Source organism: Anarhichas minor, unplaced genomic scaffold (assembly GCF_050575085.1).
Source record: "Anarhichas minor isolate MPS153535 unplaced genomic scaffold, ASM5057508v1 ptg000021l, whole genome shotgun sequence".
In the NCBI taxonomy this organism is placed as follows: Eukaryota; Metazoa; Chordata; class Actinopteri; order Perciformes; family Anarhichadidae; genus Anarhichas; species Anarhichas minor.
Genome location: NW_027466467.1, coordinates 4,196,968 through 4,224,111, shown reverse-complemented (window position 1 = coordinate 4,224,111; position 27,144 = coordinate 4,196,968). Strand labels below are relative to the sequence as shown.

General features: G+C 39.3%; 3 protein-coding genes across 6 annotated transcripts; all 3 read right to left on the bottom strand.

Annotated features, from left to right (window-relative positions):
• Positions 1-691: 691 nt before the first annotated feature.
• Positions 692-5,943, bottom strand: LOC142954936 (DNA damage-regulated autophagy modulator protein 2-like). 2 transcript variants are annotated; one of them, XM_076096309.1, is made up of 8 exons: positions 5,444-5,943; positions 4,256-4,475; positions 3,843-3,910; positions 3,505-3,647; positions 3,234-3,411; positions 2,803-2,885; positions 2,500-2,592; positions 692-2,075 (listed from the first exon to the last, which is right to left on the bottom strand). In XM_076096309.1, the coding sequence occupies exons 2-8, from the start codon at positions 4,384-4,386 to the stop codon at positions 1,941-1,943; spliced, it is 831 nt and encodes a 276-aa protein (XP_075952424.1). In that variant the 5' UTR covers positions 4,387-4,475; positions 5,444-5,943; the 3' UTR covers positions 692-1,940. The 2 variants fall into 2 exon arrangements, with proteins under 2 accessions (XP_075952424.1, XP_075952425.1); XM_076096310.1 differs by lacking the exon at positions 5,444-5,943 and adding an exon at positions 5,026-5,425.
• A 156-nt stretch (positions 5,944-6,099) lies between these two features.
• Positions 6,100-16,311, bottom strand: cept1b (choline/ethanolamine phosphotransferase 1b). 3 transcript variants are annotated; one of them, XM_076096306.1, is made up of 10 exons: positions 16,105-16,311; positions 14,439-14,747; positions 13,675-13,849; positions 12,720-12,867; positions 12,502-12,643; positions 11,901-11,985; positions 10,884-11,015; positions 9,184-9,342; positions 8,489-8,614; positions 6,100-8,219 (listed from the first exon to the last, which is right to left on the bottom strand). In XM_076096306.1, exons 2-10 carry the CDS (start codon positions 14,633-14,635, stop codon positions 8,097-8,099), a joined length of 1,287 nt encoding a protein of 428 aa, XP_075952421.1. In that variant the 5' UTR covers positions 14,636-14,747; positions 16,105-16,311; the 3' UTR covers positions 6,100-8,096. The 3 variants fall into 3 exon arrangements, with proteins under 3 accessions (XP_075952421.1, XP_075952420.1, XP_075952418.1); XM_076096305.1 differs by lacking the exon at positions 11,901-11,985 and adding an exon at positions 11,310-11,394 and having other exon boundaries at positions 16,025-16,310; XM_076096303.1 differs by lacking the exon at positions 11,901-11,985 and adding an exon at positions 11,310-11,394 and having other exon boundaries at positions 16,105-16,310.
• A 1,410-nt stretch (positions 16,312-17,721) lies between these two features.
• On the bottom strand, positions 17,722-19,724 carry pth4 (parathyroid hormone 4). Its single transcript, XM_076096351.1, has 2 exons — positions 18,916-19,724; positions 17,722-18,013 (listed from the first exon to the last, which is right to left on the bottom strand). Exons 1-2 carry the CDS (start codon positions 18,999-19,001, stop codon positions 17,743-17,745), a joined length of 357 nt encoding a protein of 118 aa, XP_075952466.1. The 5' UTR covers positions 19,002-19,724; the 3' UTR covers positions 17,722-17,742.
• Positions 19,725-27,144: the final 7,420 nt, after the last annotated feature.

The following is a 27,144-nucleotide window of genomic DNA, read 5'->3' as shown; positions in this document are numbered from 1 at the left end:
AGGTTTATTTAAGTCGACTTCAAGGAATAACAAGTCTTACTTTTCTTCAATCCACATGTCAAACTTTAAAGTTCAGCTCCCTTCCAAACAGAAAACTGCTGACATGATATGAGGCTGAAGAGAAACAACAAGCTGCAGTTCACGAGGTGCAAAGTCTTCTTGCATTTAATCAACTTATAAACCAAACTATATTTAGAGCCACATGGAGCTTTGGCTGATTCATTCATCCAGTCAATGAGCACTCACTCCTTTTTGCAGTGCATTCTGGGAACTTTCGATTGATATTTCGGTGTCTGGACTTGCTGGATGTTTACCACCTGTATTTATGAAGACACACCTGTGGCTTCAGCTCTTCATCTGTAATAATAATTAATATAATTTGGCTTATTTCTAAATAAACAAGCCCACAGGATGAAGGTAAATAAACATCACAGGACGCTGAATGCTTTGGTTTTGGACATATTGTCATTAATTAGACATTTATGTCACAAACGGATCAGAATGTGTGTCACGTTGTTTTAAAGTCAGACCTGTTGGAAGCAGCTGATCAGAGAACAGCTGATGACGACCTGATGGCAGAAGAACCTGGAACATGTCGGAGTGGCGAGTAAATCAACTTCAACCTAAATCTCAGTTAAATCATTGAGAATATCAAACATTGATAAGTGCAGCTTCAATAATTAAAAAGTAATTACATAAACATGACATAAATCTTTATTAGTCTTAACATGAATAATGTACAAAGTACAGTAGAAACTCTTTAGAAGTTATGAAGGTTTGTATGTGATTAAATACGGTAGATATGTTATCAGTCAACAGACAGCAGTCTGGAGTGAGCCATCAGAGTAATTCGACTTTTTAAACTAATTAATAAATTGATAAGTTTATAAACGTGTTGATGTAATTCAGAGGCGGTACCGTGTGGAGTTTTTGACCATTATTCCGGTGCCACACTGCAGCACTTGTTACCACAATCTGGTATTCATCAGGCCGCTGATTCTTTAATTATGAGACTTGTAAACCTGCAAAGCAGCGACAACTACAGGAAGCACATACAGTGCTTTAAGGATTATGAAGGAAGGCATCTGGAATATGCATCTGGCCTTTACAGCAACATTATTCAGGTATAACTTATGACAGAGTTAAGTGCAGTGGGAGAGTTTTAAACAAAGGTATAAGTGACAAAGTGCAGAGACAGAGAGAGACTGTTGCAGTTTGAGGGAAAAGCCTCATATTTGGGTTAAAAGGGTAATTTCACCCAACATACAAAAAATAAATCCCCCAATTCTCCTCGTACAGAGTGCTGCAGGATGACCCAGACGTTAGCATCACACTAGTTCCCTCAACAAAAAGCAAACAGGATTTTTCGATTGGATTTCAGATTATGCAGAAAATCAGCTCTGTGGGAAACACAAGTTTATGATACTTACACGTTTTGAAAGCAAGTTAATCTTCCCAAATAAACAACTTTCAATGCAATCGGTAGAAGTAGAAAGCTAACGTTAGCCTGTAAACAAACAGCAGTCTCATGAGCAAACGCCTTTTTTAAGACACTTACAAGCTTCAAAATTCCAGAGACTGCCGACTCATTTTATATTGTGGAGCAAAGTGTTAAAATCTCTTAAACTTGTGTGAACCACAGACCTTATTTTATCTTTTAGGACTCATTCCTGCAGAACTCTATTATCTCCTCAGTCTGATAGTTTAGATTTTATTTGTCATGTTTAAATGCTGCCAAAACTCAATTTTAAAACTATATATTTTATTAGTAAATAATGTATTACTAAATGAACCTGTTTTGTTTTGGAGGCAGAAATCTCTCCAAACTATGTGACTGGACAGAAACCAGTAAAGGTGAAGGGAGGACATGTTTTTTGGGTGTACTGATCATTTAAACATGATTAGAGAAAGTTAAAAGCAGCAGGAAGCTGTGCAGCCGGTCACGTTCCTCCGGCCAGCAGCAGAGACGACTCGGAGGCGTCGTGTTTGAGATGCGGCGCTGCGGCGCCCCCGTGTGGCCAGGCGTCGTACAGGTGGCTGCTCTGCAAATCTGCTTCTGCTCGCAAAGTTATTTTCTTCATAAAAGAAAGAAAGACAGAGAACATAAAAAGTGAAGACATGTTCTCCATTTGTCAACCCAGATCTTTAATAAGATCTTAAAAAGGAACAGCTCAACATTTTTAGGAAATCTTATTCTCTCTGTTTCAGATAATGAGATAAATGAATATTAATCTCATGTCCATGTGTTAAGTAGCTTAGCATAAAGACTGGAAGCAGAGGGAAACTGCTAGCCTGTCTCTTTTCAAAGTTAAACATACATTTGATGGGTGTGTTCCCTCCCTCAACACCATAAACTATATTTATATAAACACAAAAAATAATCAGATGTAAGCCAGCATGACGCTACTTTTCTCTTTAATACGCTACAACAATGCGTTAAAGTTTTGAGAAAGCAAGAGAGAAAACTCATAAAATGTGTTGCTTAACTGAATATAGTACCTGAAAATCTCTGATGTAGGTGAGGAAGAAGCTGATGAAGGAGAAGGCCAGAGACCATTCAGACACGGTGCTGATAATGTGAGCCGTGTAACCCTGAAAAAGACAAACTATCATCAATGCAATGCTGCTAAAGAGCTGCGTTACCAACCAAAATGTGTAATTATTGTTATTTAGATCATGTTCTTGTGTAGCTGCTTGAGTTTAGAAAACATCTGAGAAGTTAGAAACATGTCAAACTTGGATATCATATCAGCAAGAGTACTAAAAAAAAATGAAATCCAGCTCTAATGCTGCAAAACTGACCGTCTCTCCAGGAGTCCAGTGCAGTTTCTGAGGGACGTCCACTCCGGGCAGACTGGCGTACATGATGACCGATGACACGAACACTGAGAGGAAGCTGTTGAGGACCACAGAGCGCTGCTCCAACACACGTTAATACAACGCGCGGCGTCAATACAGTCAATACAACGCGCGGCGCCAATACAACGCGCGGCGCCAACACAACGCGCGGCGCCAACACAGCGCGCGGCGTCAACACAACGCGTGGCGTTTTGAATATTCACCAATAGAAAAAATTCCTTAATATATTATAATGAGTATTGATTTTAAATGAATGAGGAAGTATCTTATAATAACCCGTAACTCTGAGCTTCCTTAACCTGAATTTCTATATATAAGAACCTCTCAGGTTTGGACAGCAGCTCTGGACCGGCCGTCCCCGTGTTGAAGGATACTGCTGATGCTGCTGCCCACAGTCCAGAGCCCGATGCTGAGCCGCAGCAGGTAGGTGGTCCTGCTGTGGATGTGAGGCTGCATGTGGAACGAGAGCACCGTCTGGACCAGGATGTAGAGAGCCCCCACCCCGAAGGTCAGCACCGCCCCCACCAGGTGCATGGAGAACAGCGTGGTCTTCTGCGCTCACACACACACACACAGATTCACTGCTGACACGCTCAACACTTCACACACACACTGCACAGGTGTGAACTGATCAGCAGCGCTCACCTGGAAGTTGGCGACCACGGCCATCCCGAAGGAGCTGATCAGGCCGAGCAGCAGCCCGAAGCGGTTCAGTCTGTTCAGCTTGAGCTCGCCTTCACCCGTCAGAGCCTCCACCTGTTTGTACCGCACGTACACTGTGGCCATACCTGCACACACACACACACAATAATAAATTAAAATTCTCTCTCTCTCTGTATGCATTTATGAATCCAGTAACAGTATTCCATGAAACACTATTTATATTGACTGCTCTCCAGACTCCCTGCACTTCTTATTCACTTTAATATATATTATTGATTAAATAATCTTATACGGTCTGAGAGTGAGTGAGTGTGTTTTACCTAAAAAAGCGGACGCATCCAGCATGATGCCGAACACACACCTCTCTGGTGCCATCGTTCCTGTGTCGCTGCAACACAAAACAAAGTTCATTCAAAAAGAGTTTAAGGATAATTTTACTGGTGTATCGGTTGATTCTGGTGTCATTGCTGAAGATTTTAAACTATTTTCTAACATTTGTTAGACTAAACAAATGGCCTTGTAATTCATTTACACAATTGCAGACTTACAAAATTAAAAATTAAATTATAATTTACTGCAGCCCGACATTCAGCTGCATTTTCATGGAAACATTGGAAAGAAAAAATAAATGTAATATCACAAATTAGCTCATTTTAAAAGGTGTGCAGACCAAATCAATTCTACATATGGAAGACAGTGTGTGTGTGTGTGTGTGTGTGTGTGTCTCTCAGACCTGATGTAAGGCACCAGAGGATCCACGTGTCTCAGCACCACCGCTGTGATGTAAGCAAAGACGAAGGACGCCGCCGTCCAGACGACCAGCGCCGCAGGCAGGAAGCACAGACCCTGCTGGAACCACCACATGGTCTCCGTGTGTGTGTGTGTGTGTGTGTGTGTGTGTGTGTGTGTGTGTGTGTGTGTGTGTGCGTGCGTGTGTGTTGGTTCACTATAGCCTGTACACAACACACAAACAGTGACACACACATTGTTACACACAGCAGCCATCACCATCATCATCCTCCTCCTGCTGCTTTCTCATTGTCATCTTGAGCGCATGCCACAAATATAAAAACTAAATGACCAAATTAAAGATCTTTTTTTGATTGTCGATGCTGACGTTAATGTATATTTTAATGTTTTCATTTTAATGTTTTGCTGTAGAGAGAATCTCTTTGGGTTTTAAACTGTTGGTTGGACAAAACATCTGAAGACATCTGGACTGTTGGAAACTGATGTTTTACTATTTTCTTACTTTTATTAAACAAAACAATTAGTTAATTAATTGATAAAAAGTCTGCAGAATTAATATCCTGATTAGTCACAGAATATCAACTATAACACCACCATTAATAAGAGACCGAGTAAGACTTTGACAGAGGCTGAATTAATCTTAAATGAACCTAAAAAGAAGCTTCACCTGGGACAATGTACAGCTAACTTAAAGTAATACAATTATTGTAGTAACTTTACAATGTGAACATCTGTTCAGAGAAGTGTTCTTACTGAGGAAGTGAAGCGGAAAGTCAGTCAAATGAGCCGTTTCACTGTTGTCGTTGATGAGGAAGTCTCTCACACACCAAACTCCATTAAACAAATGTGAATTTAACGCTTTTTCTAGAAGTTTGCTTGTCTCGCACTCAACCACTGGAGAAAATACATTTAAAATATATGCACAGGTATACAACAAAGAGTACAATTACATTAGCGTTAAGCTAAGATAACTGGTGAACAAATGACGGATCAATACGTGTATTAATACCACAAAGAAGCAGCTAGCTGGTGGCTAACGCTAGCTACGTTAAATAGCACTACACGTAATATTGACGCTATATTTTACCGTTTTTACGTGCTGCTATACTGACTAAATAACATCACGTGAACCAGCCGCACTGTAACTACAACTGAACATAACAACACTCACGTTTTTAGAGTCCTCCTGCTTCCTTTAATCACTTATTTCCAAAACGGGACTCTGGTGTTTCAGATCTCGGGTCAAAAACGTCAAGAACCGTCGGTTTACTCCAGAGGGTCGTGTGCAAACACTTCCATTAATTAAATAAATCAAGTTTAAAAAGTTGCCTACAGAACGGTTGTATTCGTTCAGTCAAGAAAAGGCGAAGTGCGCATGCGCCGGTCAACCAGTCAAAAATAAACGGCTTGGCTGTTTTATGTCCCGAGTTCTGCCTCAAAGGCAAATCTGAAATACAAACCGGAAATAAATGTGTCCTCAGTTGACACTGCAGAAGGTGAGAGGAAGATCACATCAAGTGTTAACCATTATTTAATGCTATTATATTGATGATTTCAGGATACCTACTAGAGGCTACATATAGAACCCAAATAGAATTTTAAAAAAAGTCAATATTTTGCAAAAAAAAATAACGTTTATGGTCATGAACAGTGGTGGAAAGTACATTTACTCAGGTGCTGCTCTTATTTGTGTATTATTCTTTGGAATATAACTACTTCAATCTTATAATATTCAAAACTTCTTCAAAATACTGTCTTCATTGTTGAAACAATAAATGTATTTTTCACCAATAGCAGTAACGTTAAGCCTTTCAGAAACAACTGATATTTGACATTCTTCTCACTTTATTTTCATTAAAACCTTTTTCTTGATAAGTCCAACTTTATATGCATGACTGTTTGTTAAATCATAACCGACTTTATTTTAATGATATACAACTTTTGTTCTCAGAATATTACATCTTTATTGTATAAATCTCATATTTCTCTAATATTCCATCCTTAAGATACCGCAAGGCATCGATGAACAAATGTTTTGTGTGATTTCAGTGAGCAGCCTCTAAATAAACACTTGTGTGGACGATAACTGTGGTTTACGACTAAACCACCATGAACCTGAACTCCACACTGAAGCTTAGTCGTTAATGACTACAGTCAACACATCGTAGACCTTCTTGAACATATTAAACAAACTGGAAATTAAAAATAAACAGGCACAAAATGCAAAAGCAATAAACTAGTCTGTTGTTATGAACAAACATGTTCTCCACATTAATACAAGTTATCTTCAGAAGCAGCGATGAGCTCGCTAACAGTATCAGATCATGTTGGAGGCGGAGTGAGCAGCAGCCACTTCAAATAAAAGTGTTGTTTTTGGGGGAAACACAACGTCGACCAGATTGTGTTATTAATGGACATAAATAACAGTCATGGTGGCAGGTAGTCGTTCATTTAAAAGGTAAAGTCTGGTGATATTGTTTCTTATTGTCAACAAATACCATGAAAACTCATCAATGAGTGTCACTGTTGCAATGAGTTCTTTCATTAACATGAACACACTGTAGTTTACTTTGACTCACTCACACACACTAGAGCACCACATGTGGATTAATCCGCCAATGAAAATAGTTCCAAACAAAAGCACCATTTCCTCCTTGTTTGAGTGACGTTTGATAAGAATCTACAGTGACCAGCGGCTTCAGGACATTACTGAATAACTACATTCTTGTGAGGTGGGGCGGACACATTGTCGGTTTTGGTCTTTTCATGGGATTTGTTGACAATAAGTAAAATATAGAATAATAATAATACAAGTTGCAGATGTGACAGAAAGCCGAGTGACAAAATAAGCGTTAAACATGTTGAATTTTGTACCAATCAACTGCACAATGTGGTAAAATGTGACGTGAACCTTCGTACCAGCGAGCTGCATCTGACTGCTAGTGAGCCGAACGCTGAGGTTGTTAGATGTGTGAAATAAATCTGACCGAGACTGTCGAGTCTTTCCCTCAAGTGCGTGACGTGTCTTAATCGTATATTAGAAAATAACATTAGACGCGACAGTAAACACAAAATTCCCTACTCGGAGAAAAGCGCCGAAAACAAACAAGTGGTTTCATTTGACAAACGAAATGAAAAACATTGGCAGTGAATATTTCACAGCTTTGTTCAATAACATCGTTTTTGTCGACAATGAGTTTCCTCCAAAAACAATTTGTTTTTGCTGAACAGTTGCAGTTTCGTATTAATGTGCAGGAGATAAAGTTGTGTTATAAAATCATATACATGAAGGTTTACAAACGTGTCAAAGCAGGATTTTTTTTAACTTAAAAGAAAAGCACAGACATCTGTAACAGTTTGGTATTTACAATAGCAAAAAGGTAAAGTTATGCAAATATTACAAAAATTATATTCATGAAAAGCAAAGAGTTTGATTCGCTTCCTTTTTAAATTTTCTTTGCACACAAACGGTTGTGAACACATCGACGTTTCTCTCCTTGAACATAGCGAGTAGCACCTGTGCTCTCCTCAGATACTCGTTCGTGAGTTTCTCAGAAGGAGAATTCAGAAAATGAAGCTGGTTAAAAATTCAAGTTCTGCACCGGTGAAAAAGAAACAACGACAGTAATACTCCGGTTTCTCAATATATATTATTTGTCCACACATTCAGTTGGCAGAAGCACATACTTTTTTTTTTTTTTTTTTTTTTTTTTTTTTAACATTACGTCATCCCCTGAATCTCTACGTGGAAAACAGAGGGGAGAACAGATGAGTGCGACTAAAGATGGGGGGGGGGGGCAGAGTCAGTCGTGGCCGGCGTGTCCTCAGTGAGGAGCTGAACTGAGCAATGAACAAGGCTTGATTTTGAAAACAAAAATGTGAAGATGGCAGGCAATCTGGTTGCAAACACTGACACAGTAACGCACCAAGTCGAAGAAGGAAATGATCTGCGGGAGGAGAAAGAAACGGTCGTCAAACAGGAGCTCTGCACACGCCGAGGAAACGCGTTAGAAAGGGACTCATCGTCTCATCAGATTCACCATTTTACTTACAAAATGTAAGGACAAAATGTAAGCACTGTATTTCCAGAATGAGGTTGATTTTTCTGAGCTTTAAATAATGAAAAGGCATCAAACCAATCACAATTACACACTTATTATACAACTAGATTACTTTATAGTAATGTATCCAATGCTAGCATCATCTGTGTACTTACCAATGCAATCCACAGCACCAGGTACTCGTCAATAAAACTATTGAAATACTGATCCAGGAACAGGAGTCCTGGTCCCAGGAAGGCTAAATCGTGGAGATGCATCTCACTTTTTGTCATATGTGCCACCTGAGGACAGACAGAAGAAAAGAAAACACAACAGCTTTAATGTCCGGGAAGTAAAATGTCTGCTAACGTTGAAGTTAAAAGATATGAGAATAAGGGAAGTTATGTTCCACTTTTACTCACACGTTGTGTAAACTGTGCAAACTTTCTGTATCAAACCTGTGAGGCTCTAAAAGACGTACATTCTCTGAGACATCATCACTCTTTCCCTACTGCAAAGTACATTTTGTTTTTAAGCTTATCTCTTATACTTATGGTGTAATTTGTACTTTAATGTCTCTTAATGAGATGGCTTTATCTGTCCGTCTGTACAAACGCATGAAAAGCCATTATTTAAGGTTCTAAAAGCTATCTATGGTGACTACTTCCACTTCTTATATAAAGTCTGTACATTAAACACAACATGGACCTCAACGTTTTCATATTTTACTCGTGAACACCAGTCCTCCAGGATAAAGCAGCTACCATGTCACTTCAGGCAGTACGAAATGATTTTTAGATTATTCCATCAGTGACCACAGCATCATGTCCGACTTCTCTTCGACACAGAGGAAAAAGTAGGTTTGACTTACAACTAATTTATTGGTGATTTTGGCAGAGACGCAGCCAAACGCCAGGATATACAGACACGGATGTTTCTCGAAGAGCTGGACAGCAGACTTCTTGTATATCATCATCGCCAAAATTATAACTGAACCAATATGTAAGACTGGAGAGAGGACGCTGGTTCCCTGAGGACACAGACACAAAGACACAGACGGTTAATGTACAGCAGTACAGCTAGTATAGTATGCAGTATACTATAACAGAATCTGTAACTTTGAACTGCTGGTATTTGATCCATAAGAATTAGAATAAATCAACTCAAGCGTGTTACGTTCATACAGGTAAATGTTCAGTACCACAATATTCAGCAATGACCGCTGTACTCTGTTTTCCAAATAACAAAACGATAGCGTGTGGTGCAAACAGACACAGGCTTGTTATGAATGTTCAACCAGACGATTTAAAATGTTTAGTTTAGATGAATAACACAACGAATGTTAATTAACTACAGCGAATAAAATGTAGACATGAGAAACCTGCTAACGGCTCTGACAACTGGGTGCAGGGAGGTGTGACGGGACACTGAAGGTATAGTATTTATATAGTATTAATGTAGTATTAATATAGTATTTATATAGTATTAATGTAGTATTTATATCGGCCAGTCTATGTGTACAAATAATCAAAGGGGAAAAATGTTATTGCTACAAGATCTTTGAAGGAAGATAAGAAAATAACAGATAACCTTTGTCATTATTTGAGAAACAGTACAAGTAAAGTTACCTGTTGATAAAGTATCTGTTGCTCTATCTCGCTAACATCACCTGCTGTTTCTTTGTTACACTACACAACTATTCACTCCGATCTAACAAGGAGGTTTCCCTCTCTGGTTATAGAACATTTCCACCCATTACTTTTGCAATGTGTGCAGGTTACGGCAGTAAAACAAATCTCTGTTATTCTGGTTTGTTTTCTACCCGCCTGCATGTGCACACATCTCACAATGACTACGTTTACATGCACACTAATATTCAACTAATATTACGAATATGACAACTTTCTGAATTTGATCCGGGTCATGTAAACAGAATATTGTGTTTGGATGTTCTAAATTAGGCCTTATTCAGAGTGGAGCATTTGACATGTGGGGTATGCAGATATTATTCTGGTTTAGGATCATTCTTCAGAAGATGAGTTTCAATGGTTTGTTTTTACCGCAATTTGTGCCTCACAGCCTCCTGCCTGTTAACGGTCGGCTCTGTGCGTTGAACACTCGTTAAACACAAACCAACCAGCCAACTGTTTGCAGAGATGAACGCCCAAAAGAGAAAGCCCACACGTCTGCCCAGAAGAAGAAGCCCACCTACTTTTAAAACTTGTGAAAGATTTGGATATCAAGAGGTTTTTTGGATATGCACACATATCTCAACGCCCACCTTTTAAAGAGGGTGTTGAAGGAATGAAATAGGGACAGTGTGTTCTCACGGCTGCACAGGAATATATTTATTTGTATTAGCTTTTTAACCAAGGCTACTAGGAATTTTGTCTTTTTCGGAATAAGGGAATATTTTGAGCACGTAAACGTAGTTAGTGAAGTAACTTGAAAGCATTATTTTTCTGATTTATCATGCAAAACCCCCCCCCCCCCCCCCAAAAACACAACAATATCCACCCTCCGACATGCTCCGATGAACACCGCTCTGTTCTTTGAAGCTTCCAGACTTACTGCTATTGTGGATCCGTTTTTGCCCACTCCTCCCGTAAAAATAACTCTGAAGTAATTAGTGCAGGAGAAGATGGCTCCCAAGAAAGTGCAGATGGCCGGAACCATTTTCATCTGGATATTTAGGATCGGAATCTACCAATCAAGACATTAACAAAAACACACTAACATCAAGTAACAATACAACTGAAACATTCACAGTAAAAGATGTGTTGATCAAACTTCCAGCTGTGAGTTCACAATGAAAACATTAGAGAACGGTAAAAGCCTTCTGAGAGACAAAGAGACAGTCTTTGTATTCCTGATAACAATTACAGCGACAACAGTCAAAACAAGAATGTTAGAGCAACATAACACAAACGTCATTACATAATTCATCATCAATCTCATTAGTGTAAATCTGTAGGAAGTAGAACCGATCACAATTACCAGTGACTGCCAAAAAGCAGATCCTCCCACGGCGGCCAGCAAATACATGATTATAATGAAGATTTGCACCTCAGTCACATCAATGCTGAGTGGGAGGAGAAAGCAGAGAGTGGAGGATTAGTGACGTCTACCAGCAGCACACCGTCGTCCTGCGGCCTTCCTCCACAACACGCCGCTGGACCTGGAGCTCAGGGGAAGTCTGATTCGGAAGATTCAACAGGAAAGTAGCTGCATTTAAGATGCAGTCAGTGATATTTCACTGGCTCTTCTCTTTGATAACCAGAGACTCCAGGAAGTCGCTGACGTTTTGTAATGAGATACAGCGTGTTGTGCTAAGCTAGGCTAAACTAACCACAGAGACGTGAGATTTAAACACCTCACTCTCAGACAGACAGAGAAGACTGTCTGGATTTCTGTTTGTTACGGCTGCAACTGTCAAATATTTACATTATCAATTCATCTTTTGATTCTTTTTTTGTTTTATTAAAGTGTCTCAATAAGTGGTTTTTAAGCCACGTGACTCCACGGAGGTCAGTGGCCATTGTGGAAGCAGGCAGCAGGCAGCCATGCAGCAACAGCCAGGAGGTTTACCATCATGTTCCACAGACAGGGGCCCACAGTGGCTGTGAGCATCTGTAATCCTGCTAGACAGATCTGCACCTCTGTCTTGTCAAATCTACACACAGAATACATCAACTCTTAGTAACCGCTAATGAAATCACTACCGCTGAAGTGTAACTAGATCATCCTCTCTTTAATAAATCAAGTGAACAAAATGTGTTTTCAGATTCAATAATGAAAACCTCTAAAACATTAATGCAGCAGGTCTGTTTGTTGAGGTGATTAACGACCAGTCGATGCTTTAATGTCCTTTTTTCGGCACTTCATGCTTCTAGTCTGTTTTACTCAAACTTACATGAGTCACTGAATTTGGCAAAATACTTGTTTGCCTTTTTGAATATTTAGTGACTGAATGAATCAATGCATACGTATAATAACAATGATTCAGATAGAAGGATGATCAATATTTTAAAACAGATATACTGTACATATTCTTATTGTTATGTTTTATTTCTATTTTCATGGTTCTTGACTTTTGCAGTACTTACTCTTTTGTTTTTATTTACTCTTAGTTCATTTTGATCGTTATGCACCAAAACACAAAGAAAAACAAGCAGCTTAGTTGACTCACATGCCGAAGCGCAGCGTTCCTGACACGTATGTCTGCCAGTGAGCACAGTAGAACATGAACATCCCAGCGAAGCAGCAGAAGAACATCCAGTCAGGGTTGGTGCCCATCTGCACTGCTATACTGGTTCCCAACACCACAAACACTGCAGAGACAAACACAAAAAAAAGACTTTAGATTCACTGAGACAGAGGAACAAAGTCAAACGTGAGGAAACTGACCCGTGGAGAGGGAGTCACAGCCGTGGTCAAACAGCTCGCCCAGCGGAGAGCTGCTGTTGGTGCGTCTGGCCTGCTTCCCGTCGATGGCGTCCAATGACTGGTAGATGAACAGACCCACGGCACACAGCAGGTACGCCCAGAGAGGAGCCTGAAATAACACGGTCGTATGCAGCAGAAACACAACGAGTGAATCAGATCTCTTTAAGGTCAGGTGACCCTGAAAGGCCTTCAGCAAAACAAAGAGATCACAGTTCATATGGTGGGTCACTACCAGTACGTCTCGTATCTTCAGAGATGTACATGGAACTAAATCATAGCGCAACTTAGACATTACTGTGACCTTTGCATGAGAACATTTCTCTCTAACTGGACCTTTTTTAATTGAATACCCGTGGTCTGTATAATCAGGGGTCTCTTGCTGTGATCAAGATCTGTTTCCCTGAACGGCTACATTATTAATCAGACGTCCCCGTAATCCGATACGCCCCGAGCGGACTGCTGAGCTGTACAGAAAGAAGCTCAGGGCAACGACGGCCCTAATTATAAAGAAACCGTCAATAAACAACACTGGGATACCTGCAGACAGTAGAGGCAGAAGCACCTTCACCTGCTGGATCAAACTGAGGATTAAACTCTGACCTCTAACTCGAACCCACACTTTAGTTTGTTTAGTTTTAAACCAGGCCTTCATCTCCTTTGTAATTTCCTAATATTTGATCGTATTTGAACAAGAAGCCTCCGTGTTTTATGATCTTCTTTTGTTTTTGATTTGCCGTAAATGCAAATTTATATTCTCAATACTCTGCTGCTCCTGCTGTGTCAAAAATACAGCTTATTCATCAATTCATTTAAATTTCTTCTCTAATGAGTGAAGGAAAACATGAACTCTAGCGTGTTAAATATGTTTTAACATGAAAGCCGTGCGCTATAACGTTGTTTCAGAGTGATGACTAACCTGCTCAGTGGCGGTTGGACAGTAATAAATGAGCACGAGGGTGGTGAAGACGTTGGTGGCCAGGCCGATGATGGTGATGAGGTTGGGGGCGATCCAGGAAGGGACTCGTCCCACCAACCATTCCCAGTAGCGCTGCATCAGAGGCTCCAGCAGGGAGCGTCCAGCACTGCTGTACCTGCAGAGACCAACAACAGCCAGGTGAGGATCTGCTGACTTCACTCTGGAGGTTTACCTGCCTCCCAGAAACAATGATGGTGACGGCACAATATGGGAGTCACGACAAAGGGCTGGGTGATGATTAATGGGACTGTTGTTGACTTTCATTGGGGCTGAAAAATCGAAATCGAAAGAGCGAGCTGAGAACTTTGTCTGAACAAGTTACAGTTAAGTTTCCACGAGAACAAAAAGTAAATCCTGGTTGTTGTTCTGGTAACGCGCTCCCAGCAAGTCGAAGCCTGTACATTTACACTTGAGCAAAGGCACACAGAAGAACAGAGCTCTGAATCATTTCTGTTACTCAGAGCGCTCAGGAGTGGGCTTTGTCCCTTTGAGCTTCAACAGCATCTCTTTCACACAGCAGAGCCACAGACGACGTAGCTCAACGCACACTGAACACATCGCTATCAGACTGCTTCACCTCGGGGCGGTACTCATTAGTTCTGTACATTCCGCTGCTAAACCATAGAACTAGATAAACTCACTGCACATAACATTAAATAACTCCACATCAGCCTTTACTTCAGTGTGTCTCAGAGGAGTGTTACCTGTGCTCCTCCAGTCTCTTCAGCTGGTGTCGTGACAGCGGGGGTGCGGGCAGCTCGATCAGCCTGCGCAGCACTCCGGGGGCCAGCCAGCAGGCCGCCTCCATGCCCATGCCCGGCCCGGGGTCCTTGTCCCGGACGAGGCTTCGGCGAGAACGCAGGCCCCCACCTTGCTGCTGCTGCTGCCCCGTCGCACTCATGGAGCCCTGCTGCCTGCTGCTCTGGTCCCCGATGGCTCTGCCTCTGCCTCTGCCACTGTCCTGCCGGAGGGGCTAAAGATCCACAGTGGGGCCGGATGAGGCTGGACGAAACCTAGGAAAACAAGAGCCCAATATCACAATACTGTCGTGTGGAAATATCACAATATACTGTATTTACACATCTTCACAAAACTCATGAAGCATTTTACTAAAGCTAGAACCCAATGATTATTTTATTATTATGACAGAAATGGATAAAAAGCAGCTAATCCTCACATGGAAGGAATTTTGCAACAAAATGTACTTTAAATACAAAAGTACACGATATACAGAATGGCCAATTTCAAATTAATGTATATTAAAATATTGATTATAATTATTGACGTATTCTTATGTAGATGTAATGTAATCAATTAAGTCCAAAAATAATCTTTTCAAAGAGGAATGCACATAGAAATAAATAAATAGCAATAAAATATTAAATCCAAGATGTAGACTGAAGATTAAACATATTATAACTTCCCTTTAACATAGTATACATTCTTAGAAGCAGCACTTTACTACTAACGCTAGGTCAATGTTATACAAAAACAAAACAAAGTTAATATACAATAATAATCACACCTCATACATTTTATATGTTTATGAGTTATTAATCTGAATCTACAAAGTAACTAAAGTTATCAAGCAAATGTAGTAAAGTAAGAACTTCAATATTCCTCTCAGAATTTTTAGTGTAGAAGTATAAAGTAACACAAAATGGAAATACTCCAGTAAAGTACAAGTATTTCAAACTATACTTAAGTACAGTAAATGTACTCGTTACATTCCAACCAAAAGGGTAATAAAATGCCTTGAACTGTTGTCACGCGTGTGTTATTGATGGTACCCTTCATTATATCAGCAGAGTACCAACCACGTGACTACAAACATCTGTGAACACATGAATACCAAACATATCGTTACATGCCGACATTCACAGGGTTATAATCAGCTAACTGTTGCTAAACAAATCAAAGACAGTGTGAAAGATTCACTCCGTGGAATCCCGTCTGTGTTACTAAACTATTTATTGTGACTGTCAGCAAGAACATGAGCTACTTACGACTGCAAAACAACAACCCGCCTCGGCGGTCTGCTAATGCTACCTAGCATACTCGCAGCTAGCTAGCATGCTAGCTATGCTAGTTCCACATCAGTACCGCTGCTGCTGAGGATTAGCATTAGCTGCTAGCTGGTAGCTACGGAAGACGTCAGTCAAGAGTGGAAGTTTCAAGTCTACTCGCTTGCTGTTAGGCTTGTTATTACTTCTTCATATTCACATGACTGAAAATACCACCGCCCATTAAAATACATTGACGAAGTCCGAGCGTACTACTGACACCTCACCTGGTGATTGCGGCTACTTTAAGTTAGCTTGATTAGCTAACCCCGAAGACAGCTAACTGACGGATGTAACACCGACTGACCTGGCCGATTAAAGGACGAGAGCCGCGGACAACTCCGAGGGGGGCGGGTGAGAGGGCGCTTCGAGGATCCGAAAGACAGGACCCCTCTGTGGGCGGATAGTGTTTAGAGTCGCTCTCTATGACAGTTAGACCACCGTAGGGACGTTCGCAGCTGGAGGTGGATCACCGCGACCCGGTGACTGTCACTGTGGTTGTCACAGCAAGCTAGTTCACGTTCGTTCACGTTAGCCATCACGTAAATCTCGCGTAGTTTCCTTTTCTTTTTTTTTGGTGAGACGACTGTTTGCACTATGGAAGCCCATTTCTGCAGCAAAAAAAATATATTTATATATAAATAATTGAATAAAAATAAAAATATATATAAAAAAGATGAATAGTTAGACTTGATAATAAAAATATGAGATAGAAAGTCAGCAAAAATGAATAAAAAAATTACAAATAAATAAATAAACAAAATTACAAATAATAATAATAATAAAAAAGATGAAAAGTTAGACTTGATAATAAAAATATCCAAATGGTAAGTCGATATTATGAGATAAAAAGTCATAATTGTGAGATAGAAAGTTGAAATTATGAGATAGAAAGTCAAAATATAAGATACTTAAAACAACAGTCATAGAAGCAGCTCTTTGGCAGTTACCCTACATTTGACATATAAATGGATCGTGAGTACATTGAAGACTACTTTAAACGTGGCTTTACAACAGATGAAATACTTCACTTGATTGCTGTTTCATGTGGGGTTGTAGCTACTACGCAAACCCCTTGAGAGGATTTTAAGCAGCTCTGTCTCCTGGGTAGGATGGAAAAGGCTGAAGAGTGAAGGCAGGGACACGAGCATGCGTTTCAAACTGCATACTTTTTATTTTTTACTTTTAGTACACACTGCTTCTGTTCTAACATGTTACGTACGGTTAAATGCAGTATTTACATTTATTTAATTGCACCTTGAACCTAAAATACACTTTTACAAAAGATAACACATTACAAGCTGTCAATGGTTTGAAATGGTTTACACTTCCTGTCTCCTAAGTAATGGTAAATGTACTTGACCACTGAAAGCGCTTTCCACTTCTTGTCAACATTCACCCTTTCACATACATACACACACACACCAAGGCTGCCATGCAAAGTGACAACGTGCCCAACTAATGTTAATATTAATTCACACACATGAAAGCAAAATGTGTTATATTTACATGATGTATTTATATTTATTTTTGAAGTAACATTATATATTTACACAGTTAAAAGAAAATTAATTAGCATTTGCAAACACAAGATCTTGCGAGATCGTGTCTTGCTGAGATGGAGAACACCTGTAATGTTATTTTGTACTTTTTTAATCAAGGTGAAAGCTGGTTTCACATTTTAAGAGATTGCTATCCATTATTGCCATTTGTTTTAATGTTATTATCATCAGTGTGCCATATTAACATTGAAGTTAACACCGAACAATTATGACACCACATCAAATTAAAATAATTCTCTTCATACTGATCTGATTTTAACTCTTGGAGACATTTGGACACGTCTGCAGCTCACAGGTTGTCTAAAGACAAACGATGGACACCAATCATTATTTTTATTATATTTATGTGTACAGAGGCTTCATGTGTGTGCATTAAAGGGATGTTAGGCCTCTCTGTCTTGCTGTTGAGTCAGGTAGGGATTAAAGAAGTCTCTCAGGAGGCTCTGCACCCGGTCGGGCTGGGGGTTCCCAGCAGCAGGGACCAGCGCTGGATTCAGAGCCAGGTTCAGGACCTTTGACGGGTTGAAATCAGAAGACCGAGTCTGGGCCGTGTGGAGACCCTCGATGGCGCTGGACAGCCAGATGAGTCTCTTGAGACTCTGGATGTTCCGGCCGCGGTCGTGCATCAGCTGGTGTTCGGTCACAGCTCGGCGACTACAGGAAGGAGAGAGACCGGTGCACCCTCAGTACAGGTCAGACATCACACTTTCATTCTTTAAATGTAGTTAAATAGAAATTAAAAGCTAAAAACAAGAACCCCAAAAAAGGACAAATAAAGGTAAAGAATAGGCAGGACTATTATGTACACAAGTGGAAAAATAGGTGTATACATACAAATGTATATAAGCACCAGACAAACAACAAAAATAAAATGTCTGGACAAGTGTTTCTGTAAGTTGTAAACAATATAAACAGTGCAAATAGATAACTATTGAATAGGTGATTATATACAGTGTATACAGCATGTATAGGATTCATTTAGACAGTGACAGTGCAATGATATGTACCCGTTAAAACAGTTTGAGCTTTAACTGTAAAAATATAAATGTAATGGAAGTGTTTGATAATTTGAGAACCATCTGTCGAAATGAATGTTGCTTAAAGTTTGTAATTTCAAAAACATCAGCAGACATGAATCAAACATCCCCCACATACATACACAAAGTGATATTTCTATAAATCACATTTCATCATTTTTACATTTCTCTGAAAAATTTAATTAGGGAGAAACTTTCTTTTGTTAATGTTCTCAGCTACACAGAAAAAAAACTGAATCTGGATGCTTTAATGCAAAATATATTTTCAACCGTTAGAGTCAATTTGTAGCACAAGTGAGGTGAGCTGTGATGTTTTCCTTCTTTTTGGGAGCAAGAAATAGTTTTTCATTTTGTTGTTTTGCTGTGATTCTGTATCTCCGTATATTTCAAAGTATTCCTTTAAGCCACAGCTGATGCACATTAAACATTTTCCCACTGCTACTTTTACTAATTAACTAAATGATTCAGTTCTTTGCACCACTTAAAAATGATAAAATTAGGCGGGAACGAGCGTCTCACCTCTCATTTTGTTGACACTGGCTGGTTGTGAAGACAACGAGAAGCATGACAGAGAGCCACTGCACCGGCCGGAGTGACGTCTGCATCTTCTGGAAGAAAGAACGGCAAGAAACACGTTAAAAACTCTTCATTTGAGAGAAAAGAATGGATATCTACTAATATCTACAAGTCTACCGCTTGTGTTCAAAGAAAATACATTTTTCTTTTGCTGTATTTGAATAACTTTTTAGTTCAATTAAATTTATTTTTACAGCCCAAAATCACAAATTGGCCTCAGATGCTTTACAATCTGTAGAACCTACGACATCCTCTGTCCTTTGACCCTTGCATCTGAAAAGGAAAAACTACCCCCCCCCCAAAAAAAAACAAGTTCTGAGGAAGTAAAATCAGAAAGAGAAGAAAAGAGCAAAACATTTGAGAAGAGTCAGGAAAATAAATATTCGTTCATAAATAAGTGCCTGTAAAGAGAAGCTCCTTACAAGTTTCTTGGCCAAAATTTTCATCCATTTCTTCCATTTTTCCGCACAAAACCTCAGTGTTGTCCTTTAGTAACAATGACAAACACAACTTGACTGTTTAAAGCCTAAGAAAGGATGAATATCCTCCTCCATTGAATGTAAATATACTAAATCTGCAAAAAGAAAGAAGCTACGCATATATTTTTAAATGTTTCAACTTCTTCCAGGGCGCTAAAACTCCCGGGCCAGATGTTTAACAGTCAATGTGTGTTGTTTTCTGCATGTTTCTGAGAATCATTTTCCTAAACGCCGGAGGACCTGAAAGCAGTTTGTTCCTCACAGACAAACACGTTGAACATTAATCACCACATTTACAGCAGTAACTCTTAACAGAATATAAGAAAACAGATTACAGAAGTAACTAAAATAACTAAACTAAAATAAATCACAATCACACACACTCGTTTAGTTGTGATCTCTCTACTTACATTGACCTTGTAGGTGACAGCAGCTCCTCTAATGATCAGACACTAAACTGACTTCAGGTTCGACCTCCAGACCTTTTTATAAAGCCCCCTGACACACACACACACACACACACACACACACACACACACACACACACACACACACACCTCCCACAGAATTAAGACTCTCAACAGACTCAAAGTGGGGCGTTTGATTTGCTTGTGAAACTAACGTCAGCACCGCCATCATCTCTCTGACACGTGATTCTTGTGTCTGCAAAAGAAATCAAACATTCTCCGGGTAATTTGTGAGGATACAATCCGAAGCAGCCTGCTGCACCTCGGTGTGACAGGGGCGGGGGGGTTTACACACTCGCACATGACTCTTTACATAATCAGGTGTTTTTGAAAAGGAGGATGAAATTCAATTGAGGGATTATCATTTTTCTATTTTCTGGTCTAATCCATCCGGTTCCTCTCGGAGAGATTCAGGAGTCTGACAAAGAGGAATTTATAAAAATGGGTTTTTATTGACGTTTGAGGGTTCAAACACACGGCAGTGAGTCAGTGAGGATAAACTGAACGTCAGCAAACTGTCAGCTCAGGTTTAAACTTTTGGTAGCACTTTGTATGACTATAAACATACTTATAATACATACATACTGTTTACTACACTGATATTTAATGCATTATAATCTGCCTATAGCACTGGATGATTATAGCTGTAAGCAATCATAAATATCCATAATGCTTCATCAAAAATAATCACAAATCATGATAAAACATTTTAGACTTATTAGGTCAATAATCATAATACTTTACAATTGCTGGTCATAGTTGTATACACTATAATAAATCATCAATTCATTATAAACACTGTTATAATACATTATAATGTGATCATAACTTATTCTATAAGTGGTCATTGTTCGCTTTTAAATAAACATTAATTTGATTTTTGTTACTTCTAATCTTTGTATAATACATTATAATGCCGTTATGATGCATTATAATGTGATTACACAGTTACTCTCGTGGTCATTGTTTGTTTTAAGTAGAGTAAACATTCATTTTACAATTCTTTGTTTGTTGTTCTTGCATAGGTTTCATATTTTTTTACCCGACTTAAAGCAAACAATGACCATTTAAAGTAACTTATAATCACATTATAATGCATCATAACGTGATTATTATGCATCATACAAATAATACAACTATGGAAATTGTAATGAACTATGACCCTTGTAGAGACCAGCAATTAAGAAATATTATGATTCTTGACCATAAGTCATTATAAAATGCTTCACAAGGAGTTATGAGTATAGTTATAAAGCATGTTCATATTGTAGAGTGCGTATAACTATGATATATAGTACTATAACCCGATTATAAGGTGGCATATGTTCATAATGAGTTGACATTGACGTCATAGAAAGTGTGAACAAACTTGTGTGGACACGCAGTTCTTTCTGTGGTTGAGAAGCTTGTTGCCTGGAGCTCCTTCACATTGAAACCACCACCTCCACCTCCACCTCCTCCTCCTCCTCCACCTCCACCTCCTCCACTAACAAACCGCCGGTAAAGTGAAGTCCCTGGTTGCCGCGGTGTCATCACAGTCGCCGTTAGAAACTCAGTCGTCTTGACAACACCTTCCAGGACTCAATCCCCTCCGTGACAAACGAAGGCTGCCGCCGAAGGCTCGTGGGCGGAGAGAAGCCGCGAGGACAAGTGATTTAAGCCATTAGAGAGTAAATGAAGAAAGTCAAAGACAAACGACGATGGACAGAGAAGAAAGAGAGATCTGGTGAGAAGGAAAAGAAAAAGAGAAGAAACTAATCAGCAGATGGAGGGAAATATGTCTCACAGCATGAAAGCACAAAGCCCGACACAGAGCCTGTATTCATACAACTTATGTTTCTACTTGCACATTTAGGAAAAACAGCAATTTATCACATTTCTTATGACTCTTATTAAATCTCTGAAGTCAAGTGAGATTAGATCCAAGATGGCCGCAGTGCAGAAACACCTTCTGACACGTTTTAGAGTAAGTGTGTAAAACATCACTGGTCGTGATGAATAAAACAATATTATGTTCATTTAAATTAAGCATTTCACAGGATGTTACATTACTTTTCTTTTTCCTTTTTATCAAATTAAGCTGCTTTGATTTAGTTTCAAATCACTTATCTGCACTACTCAGATCTTTTAGTACATATAGTATTTACATCAAATATAAACTCATGCAGAATGGCCCATTTCACAATCATATATATTATATTACTGGATTATAATGATGCATTAATGTGTTCATCACTTTGATGTTGCAGTGAATCTGCTTAGCTCCTCCCCTTTGCCACGTTCAGCTTCGCATGTCATACCTGGTGCTCCATCACACTTTTTCTGGGGACCAGAAATGTGGTCATTGCCTCTCTGCTGCTTTCATTTCCTTGTTCTTTTGTCGAGCCCATTTTGACTGAGCTCGTCCGGCTGCAGCTCACTTTACATCTTCACATTAGAGGCACATCTTGGGGATGATAAAAATAACATTATTTATCATGTATATACATATATAACTAGTATTGTCAGTGATTTGTCAGTAAGTAAATTGCTGTACTTGATCCCATTTAAGAGTCAATCTTTGCGCTGAAGAGTTTGAAGCTCTTGATTTACAAATCTCATCCACATTACCGGCTAAAACGCTGAGAGTCACAGAGTCAGAAGTAGTCCAGTAGTTCAGCATTTAAGAGTCTAAAATCTGTGACATTCTGTCAAAGCTGATCAGGGAGCTCAATGTCTATCACGTTGATATTTGTTGCCATCAGCTTGGTTGATTTACAGATTAAAATGTCATTACTGCCCCTCATCATCCAGAGTCAGCTGTGATCTGTAAATGTGGTGCTCTTCAGCAGGAGGCCCGTCTGGTGTAAAGCAGCGAGTGTCCACGTGGTGGCAGTGCTGCACTGAGCAGCTGATGAAGAAGGTTTCACCAGAGCTGCAGGAGACTAAAGACATATTTGTCTTGATATGTATAAAATGCTGATAGACAGCGCTCCCTAGAGGTGGAGCTGTTCATTACAGCCACTATATTCCAAGAGCCTGACCAGTAACAGAGCTAAAGATGACAAGTGTGCCCTGACAATGGCCCCAAAGGAAAGATCATGGAGTCATTAACATCTAGAGGAGGTACATACAGGTATGTATATACATATGGTACAAGTATATACTGTATATATGTATATGTATAGCAGTTTCAAATGTCCAGTTCCCCTCATTAGCAGCTCTTTTAGTTGGCTCTTTTGTCCCGAGGAGAGGACCAATTGGTGCCTTGACACAGAGACCTGACCCAGAACCAGGGTCAGGCCAGATCCTCATGATATTCAGTCTAATCAGGTCTGTTAGTCTCCCGTTGTGTTGCTGCAGGTCTCAGATCTGTGTGTCAGTTTACCAGATCTCTCTCTCTTTCAGTCTGTTAAGATCCACGGCTTTTAGAATCGGGTCTATTCCTCCTCAAGGGCCGTTTTGATTGAATCTGACTATGTAATAATTAATACACATGTATTAATCTTGCCTTGAAAAGCACCAAGTGTGGCCGAAACATCGAGCTTAGCGTGCGGCCATCTTCTTCTCAATACATGACCGACACCTTTTCTTCGGAGTGCGTTCACCAGACAACCTTTACAGCTAAGCCATATTACCTCGTGACCTTTTATCAAAGGTTGCTCATGTCATCTGTCACTTCAGACAAACAGTGATGCTCCCTCCACAGATACTGTACCTTTTACAGGAATGAAGAGGTACAAATATCCAGAATCTTTATAAGAAAAAGCTCAAATTCGGGAAAGGTCGTATGAAATAAACTTTTTTTTCCTGGTGGATTAGAACTCACATTATCAGTGCTTTTTGTTAATCACTAGAGGAAGGACCTGTGGACATTAAGAATATCTATATCTGGCATTTAATGGCCTCCAGGAGTATTATTGCTCATTATGTTGTCGCCATGACTGATCACAGCTGGGTTTACATGCTAACGTAGTGATGACCGAAGACGTCCGGCACATTAATGTGATTTCTGGGTTTGAATCCTGCACAGAAAGTTCTCTGCTGGTAATCGTGGCCTTCAACCACCTCCCTGTGAAAATAATATCGATACTTTCTGAACTCTTGATTCACTCTCGACAAAAACATACCTGAAAACAGAAACACTTCAGACTTTTCACAACCTTTATTAGAAATCCTAGTTTCTGGGAACGTCCAACTGGTAAGAGGCCCCCGGGTTAGACCCAGGACACGCTGGAGAGATTTTATATTTTGGCTGGCCTGGAAGTATCATATCAGACTTTTGAAAACTACACAATACCTATCCATACATATATTTGTATATATGTGTGTATATACCTGTAGTCACTGTTGGTTGAGGTCTTTTCATAGGATTTGTTGAGAATAAGGAATATTAAACCTTAAATTGGACATATGAAAAACTATTGTGCTTGTTCACACATTTGGGTCAACCCAGTCAGATTATTGTGGTTTCCCTAAATCATAAAACATTGATTGACTCAGCAAGCCAATGAGATCTGGCTCCTCTTTATACGTCACATGCAGGCTCATTAAAACATAACGCCACAGTCTGAGGTGTGGCATATTTCTATCAGAGCAGACTGACGGTTCAGATAGAGACGATGAATACAAGTATATTCAGACAGACAGTATGAGAACAATTAGGTGTTTGTTTTAAAACATTAAAGCATGTAAACATGTTCTGGTAGAAACCCAGAACACAAGCCTAACGAGCACAATATGTCCTGCTTTAATACTTCATCATAATCTCTTGAAGCTGCTCTCTTAAAGGACAAGAAGTCTAAAAGTATTCAAACTGTTGCTCTTGACTAAAGCATTCTGGGATTTCCAGTTCAAAGTTATTCAATGTTAATAATAATGATTTATGAGGCGTGATGATCATTCCTCTCCCAGAAGAAGCCATTCATTCAGTACGTAAAAGAAAAAAAAGAATCTAAATAATAAGTCAATTTAAAATCTGTAAAAATAAATCTTTCCAAAAAAATCACAAATTGACACGGATGTATTTCAAATTCCAATGGCTTTATTTTATGTATATAGATTTGTATATATTTATATATATTATATATATATACTTATGTGACAACTTTTACTCAGTTGCTTGATTATCATCTTTTGTTCAGCTTAAGTTCAAACGACATGACACTAAGACCAAAGGCATTCCACATGATCATATCTTACAAAAGAGTAAAGAAAACAACATGACACACACACACACACACACACATACATACACACATCAATGTACAGGTATCGTGGTTCTGTTTGTAGAAAGAATTGAAAAATAAAAAGCAGATAAAGAGACGAGAGACAAGCGGACAGAGTGAGAGTGTGAGGGAGAGAAAGTGAGAAACCAGATGAACCACTGGAGCCAAACTGGAGGATTCTGTTGCATAGATTGAAGCAAACAGGAGGAGGATGTTTGATCGAAAGGGACAGGATGAGAGTGACACACACACACACATGCACACACACACATATGCACACACACATTCTTAGGGAAGCACAGGAAGTTTTATTTTGTCTCCCAAACAAATCACCGTGAGGCTCAGAATCTGCCAGACAGGACGACTGAAGACATGGAGGTCAAGTCACTTTGAGCTAAATGCTAACGCCAGTATGCTAACGTGCTGATGTTTAGCAGAATATTTACCATCTTAGTTTATATAACACATAAGCACTAACTAACTAGCAGGCTGATGGCTGATGGGAAACAAAATGAAGACTTTGACCTGATGATGGCGCTAAATTAAGAGTCTGAGAAATGATTTATGAACCTCATGATGGCGCTAGAGGAAGAGTCAGCGAATCACCAAAGTCAGACGGATTCATCCTCTGGGGAACATGAATGTCTTAACGAAATTTAATGACAATCCGTCAAACAGTTGTTGAGATATTTGAGTCCAGACCAAAGAAATATTTTGACTACTTTGACGCTAAACTCAAGTGAATAAAGGATTCACTTTGTCCTCATCAGAAGGCTTTGAAACGACATTTAGACGTCCGTGAGGAATAAAATGTACAGAAAATATAAATTATAAATGAACCGATAGCTGAATGGTTGAGGTCCAAACCAAAAACTTGGATTCATGGTCTCAGTGTTTCTTGAATCCAAGCGTCTCAACACACTCGGTTGCACTTTAACGTGACCACAAAGTCCAACATTCACTCACACATCGAGGCAAAACTTTAAACGCTGAAAACACAGTGGCCATGACGGACATTTCTACAGCCGAAAGAAAAACCAAAAGGTCAATAAATACATTTGTTAGGTTATGTGATACAGATTTCTAATCTAAAGAGAACTGTTACGTTACGATGAAGTCAGAAGTTTGTATCCAACAGATAAACTGACTTGATGTACTCTGGTAGATTATCACTCACTGTTCTTTAAATCCTCGTACCGTTTAATACATTTCATGAAATACTCTTGTTCTCCGTCTTTCCTGTGTCCGAGTCAGAGATATGACAAGACCATGTTTAGCATAGCTTAGCACAAAGACTGGAAGCAGGGGGAAACTGCTAGCGTATCGCCATCAAAAGAGAGAAAATCTAATCCCGCTTGATTTAGAGATGTAGGAATAGAAATAGAATAGAAATCTAAAGAGGAGATTTTGTGGCTTCGGCAGTTTTTTTCTTGGTGTCTTGTGGTTTTTGTGCTGTTTTAGACTTTTACATCCCGGCAGGATTAAAACGTTTTTTTGGCAGTGAATAATCAGATTCAAATGTGTCGTCAGATCACAACGCTGCTCTCAGCCGTCTGACAGAGATGTGAACTAGAGCCCGATCGATAAAATGAGTTTGAACACATGAATACGGAAACACATTTTTATAAAGATCACGTAAATTTGGCTATTAAAAAATTGTAATGAGCGGGATATTTTCACTGGAGCTAAAATGATAAGTCAAAATAGATGTTCGTGTTAATTTTCTGTCAATCAATTAATCTGCAACTATTTTGATAATCAATGTCAAACTTTTTTTGGATTTTAGCTTCTTTAACGCTGCTTTTATTCATCACATATGAAGATACACTGAATATCTTTGGGTTTTGAACACATGGAGTCATTTGCCACATTTTAGACAAAACTATATATTGATAAATCCAAAAACAATTGGGAAGAATGATCAATATTGAAATGAATTCTTATTTGCAGCCAAACACACTACAGTTCACTCTGGTGGACAAACTAAACTTCTAAATTAAAACGTCCTATCAGCCGACA

What these genes read in the sequence shown, in the direction of transcription:
- cept1b (XM_076096306.1), bottom strand. Translation starts at nt 14,635, where the DNA reads ATGAGTGCGACGGGGCAGCAGCAGCAGCAAGGTGGGGGCCTGCGTTCT. An exon ending in CTGTGACTCCCTCTCCACGG is followed by an intron (nt 12,644 to 12,719) that starts GTCAGTTTCCTC and finishes TTGTCTCTGCAG; the next exon opens with TGTTTGTGGTGTTGGGAACC. An exon ending in CCTGTCTGTGGAACATGATG is followed by an intron (nt 11,016 to 11,900) that starts GTAAACCTCCTG and finishes CTTGATTGGTAG; the next exon opens with ATTCCGATCCTAAATATCCA.
- pth4 (XM_076096351.1), bottom strand. Translation starts at nt 19,001, where the DNA reads ATGCAGACGTCACTCCGGCCGGTGCAGTGGCTCTCTGTCATGCTTCTC. An exon ending in CAGTGTCAACAAAATGAGAG is followed by an intron (nt 18,014 to 18,915) that starts GTGAGACGCTCG and finishes TCCTTCCTGTAG; the next exon opens with TCGCCGAGCTGTGACCGAAC.
- LOC142954936 (XM_076096309.1), bottom strand. Translation starts at nt 4,386, where the DNA reads ATGTGGTGGTTCCAGCAGGGTCTGTGCTTCCTGCCTGCGGCGCTGGTC. An exon ending in CCGTGGTCGCCAACTTCCAG is followed by an intron (nt 3,412 to 3,504) that starts GTGAGCGCTGCT and finishes GTGTGAGCGCAG; the next exon opens with AAGACCACGCTGTTCTCCAT. An exon ending in ACTGGACTCCTGGAGAGACG is followed by an intron (nt 2,593 to 2,802) that starts GTCAGTTTTGCA and finishes TGTCTTTTTCAG; the next exon opens with GGTTACACGGCTCACATTAT.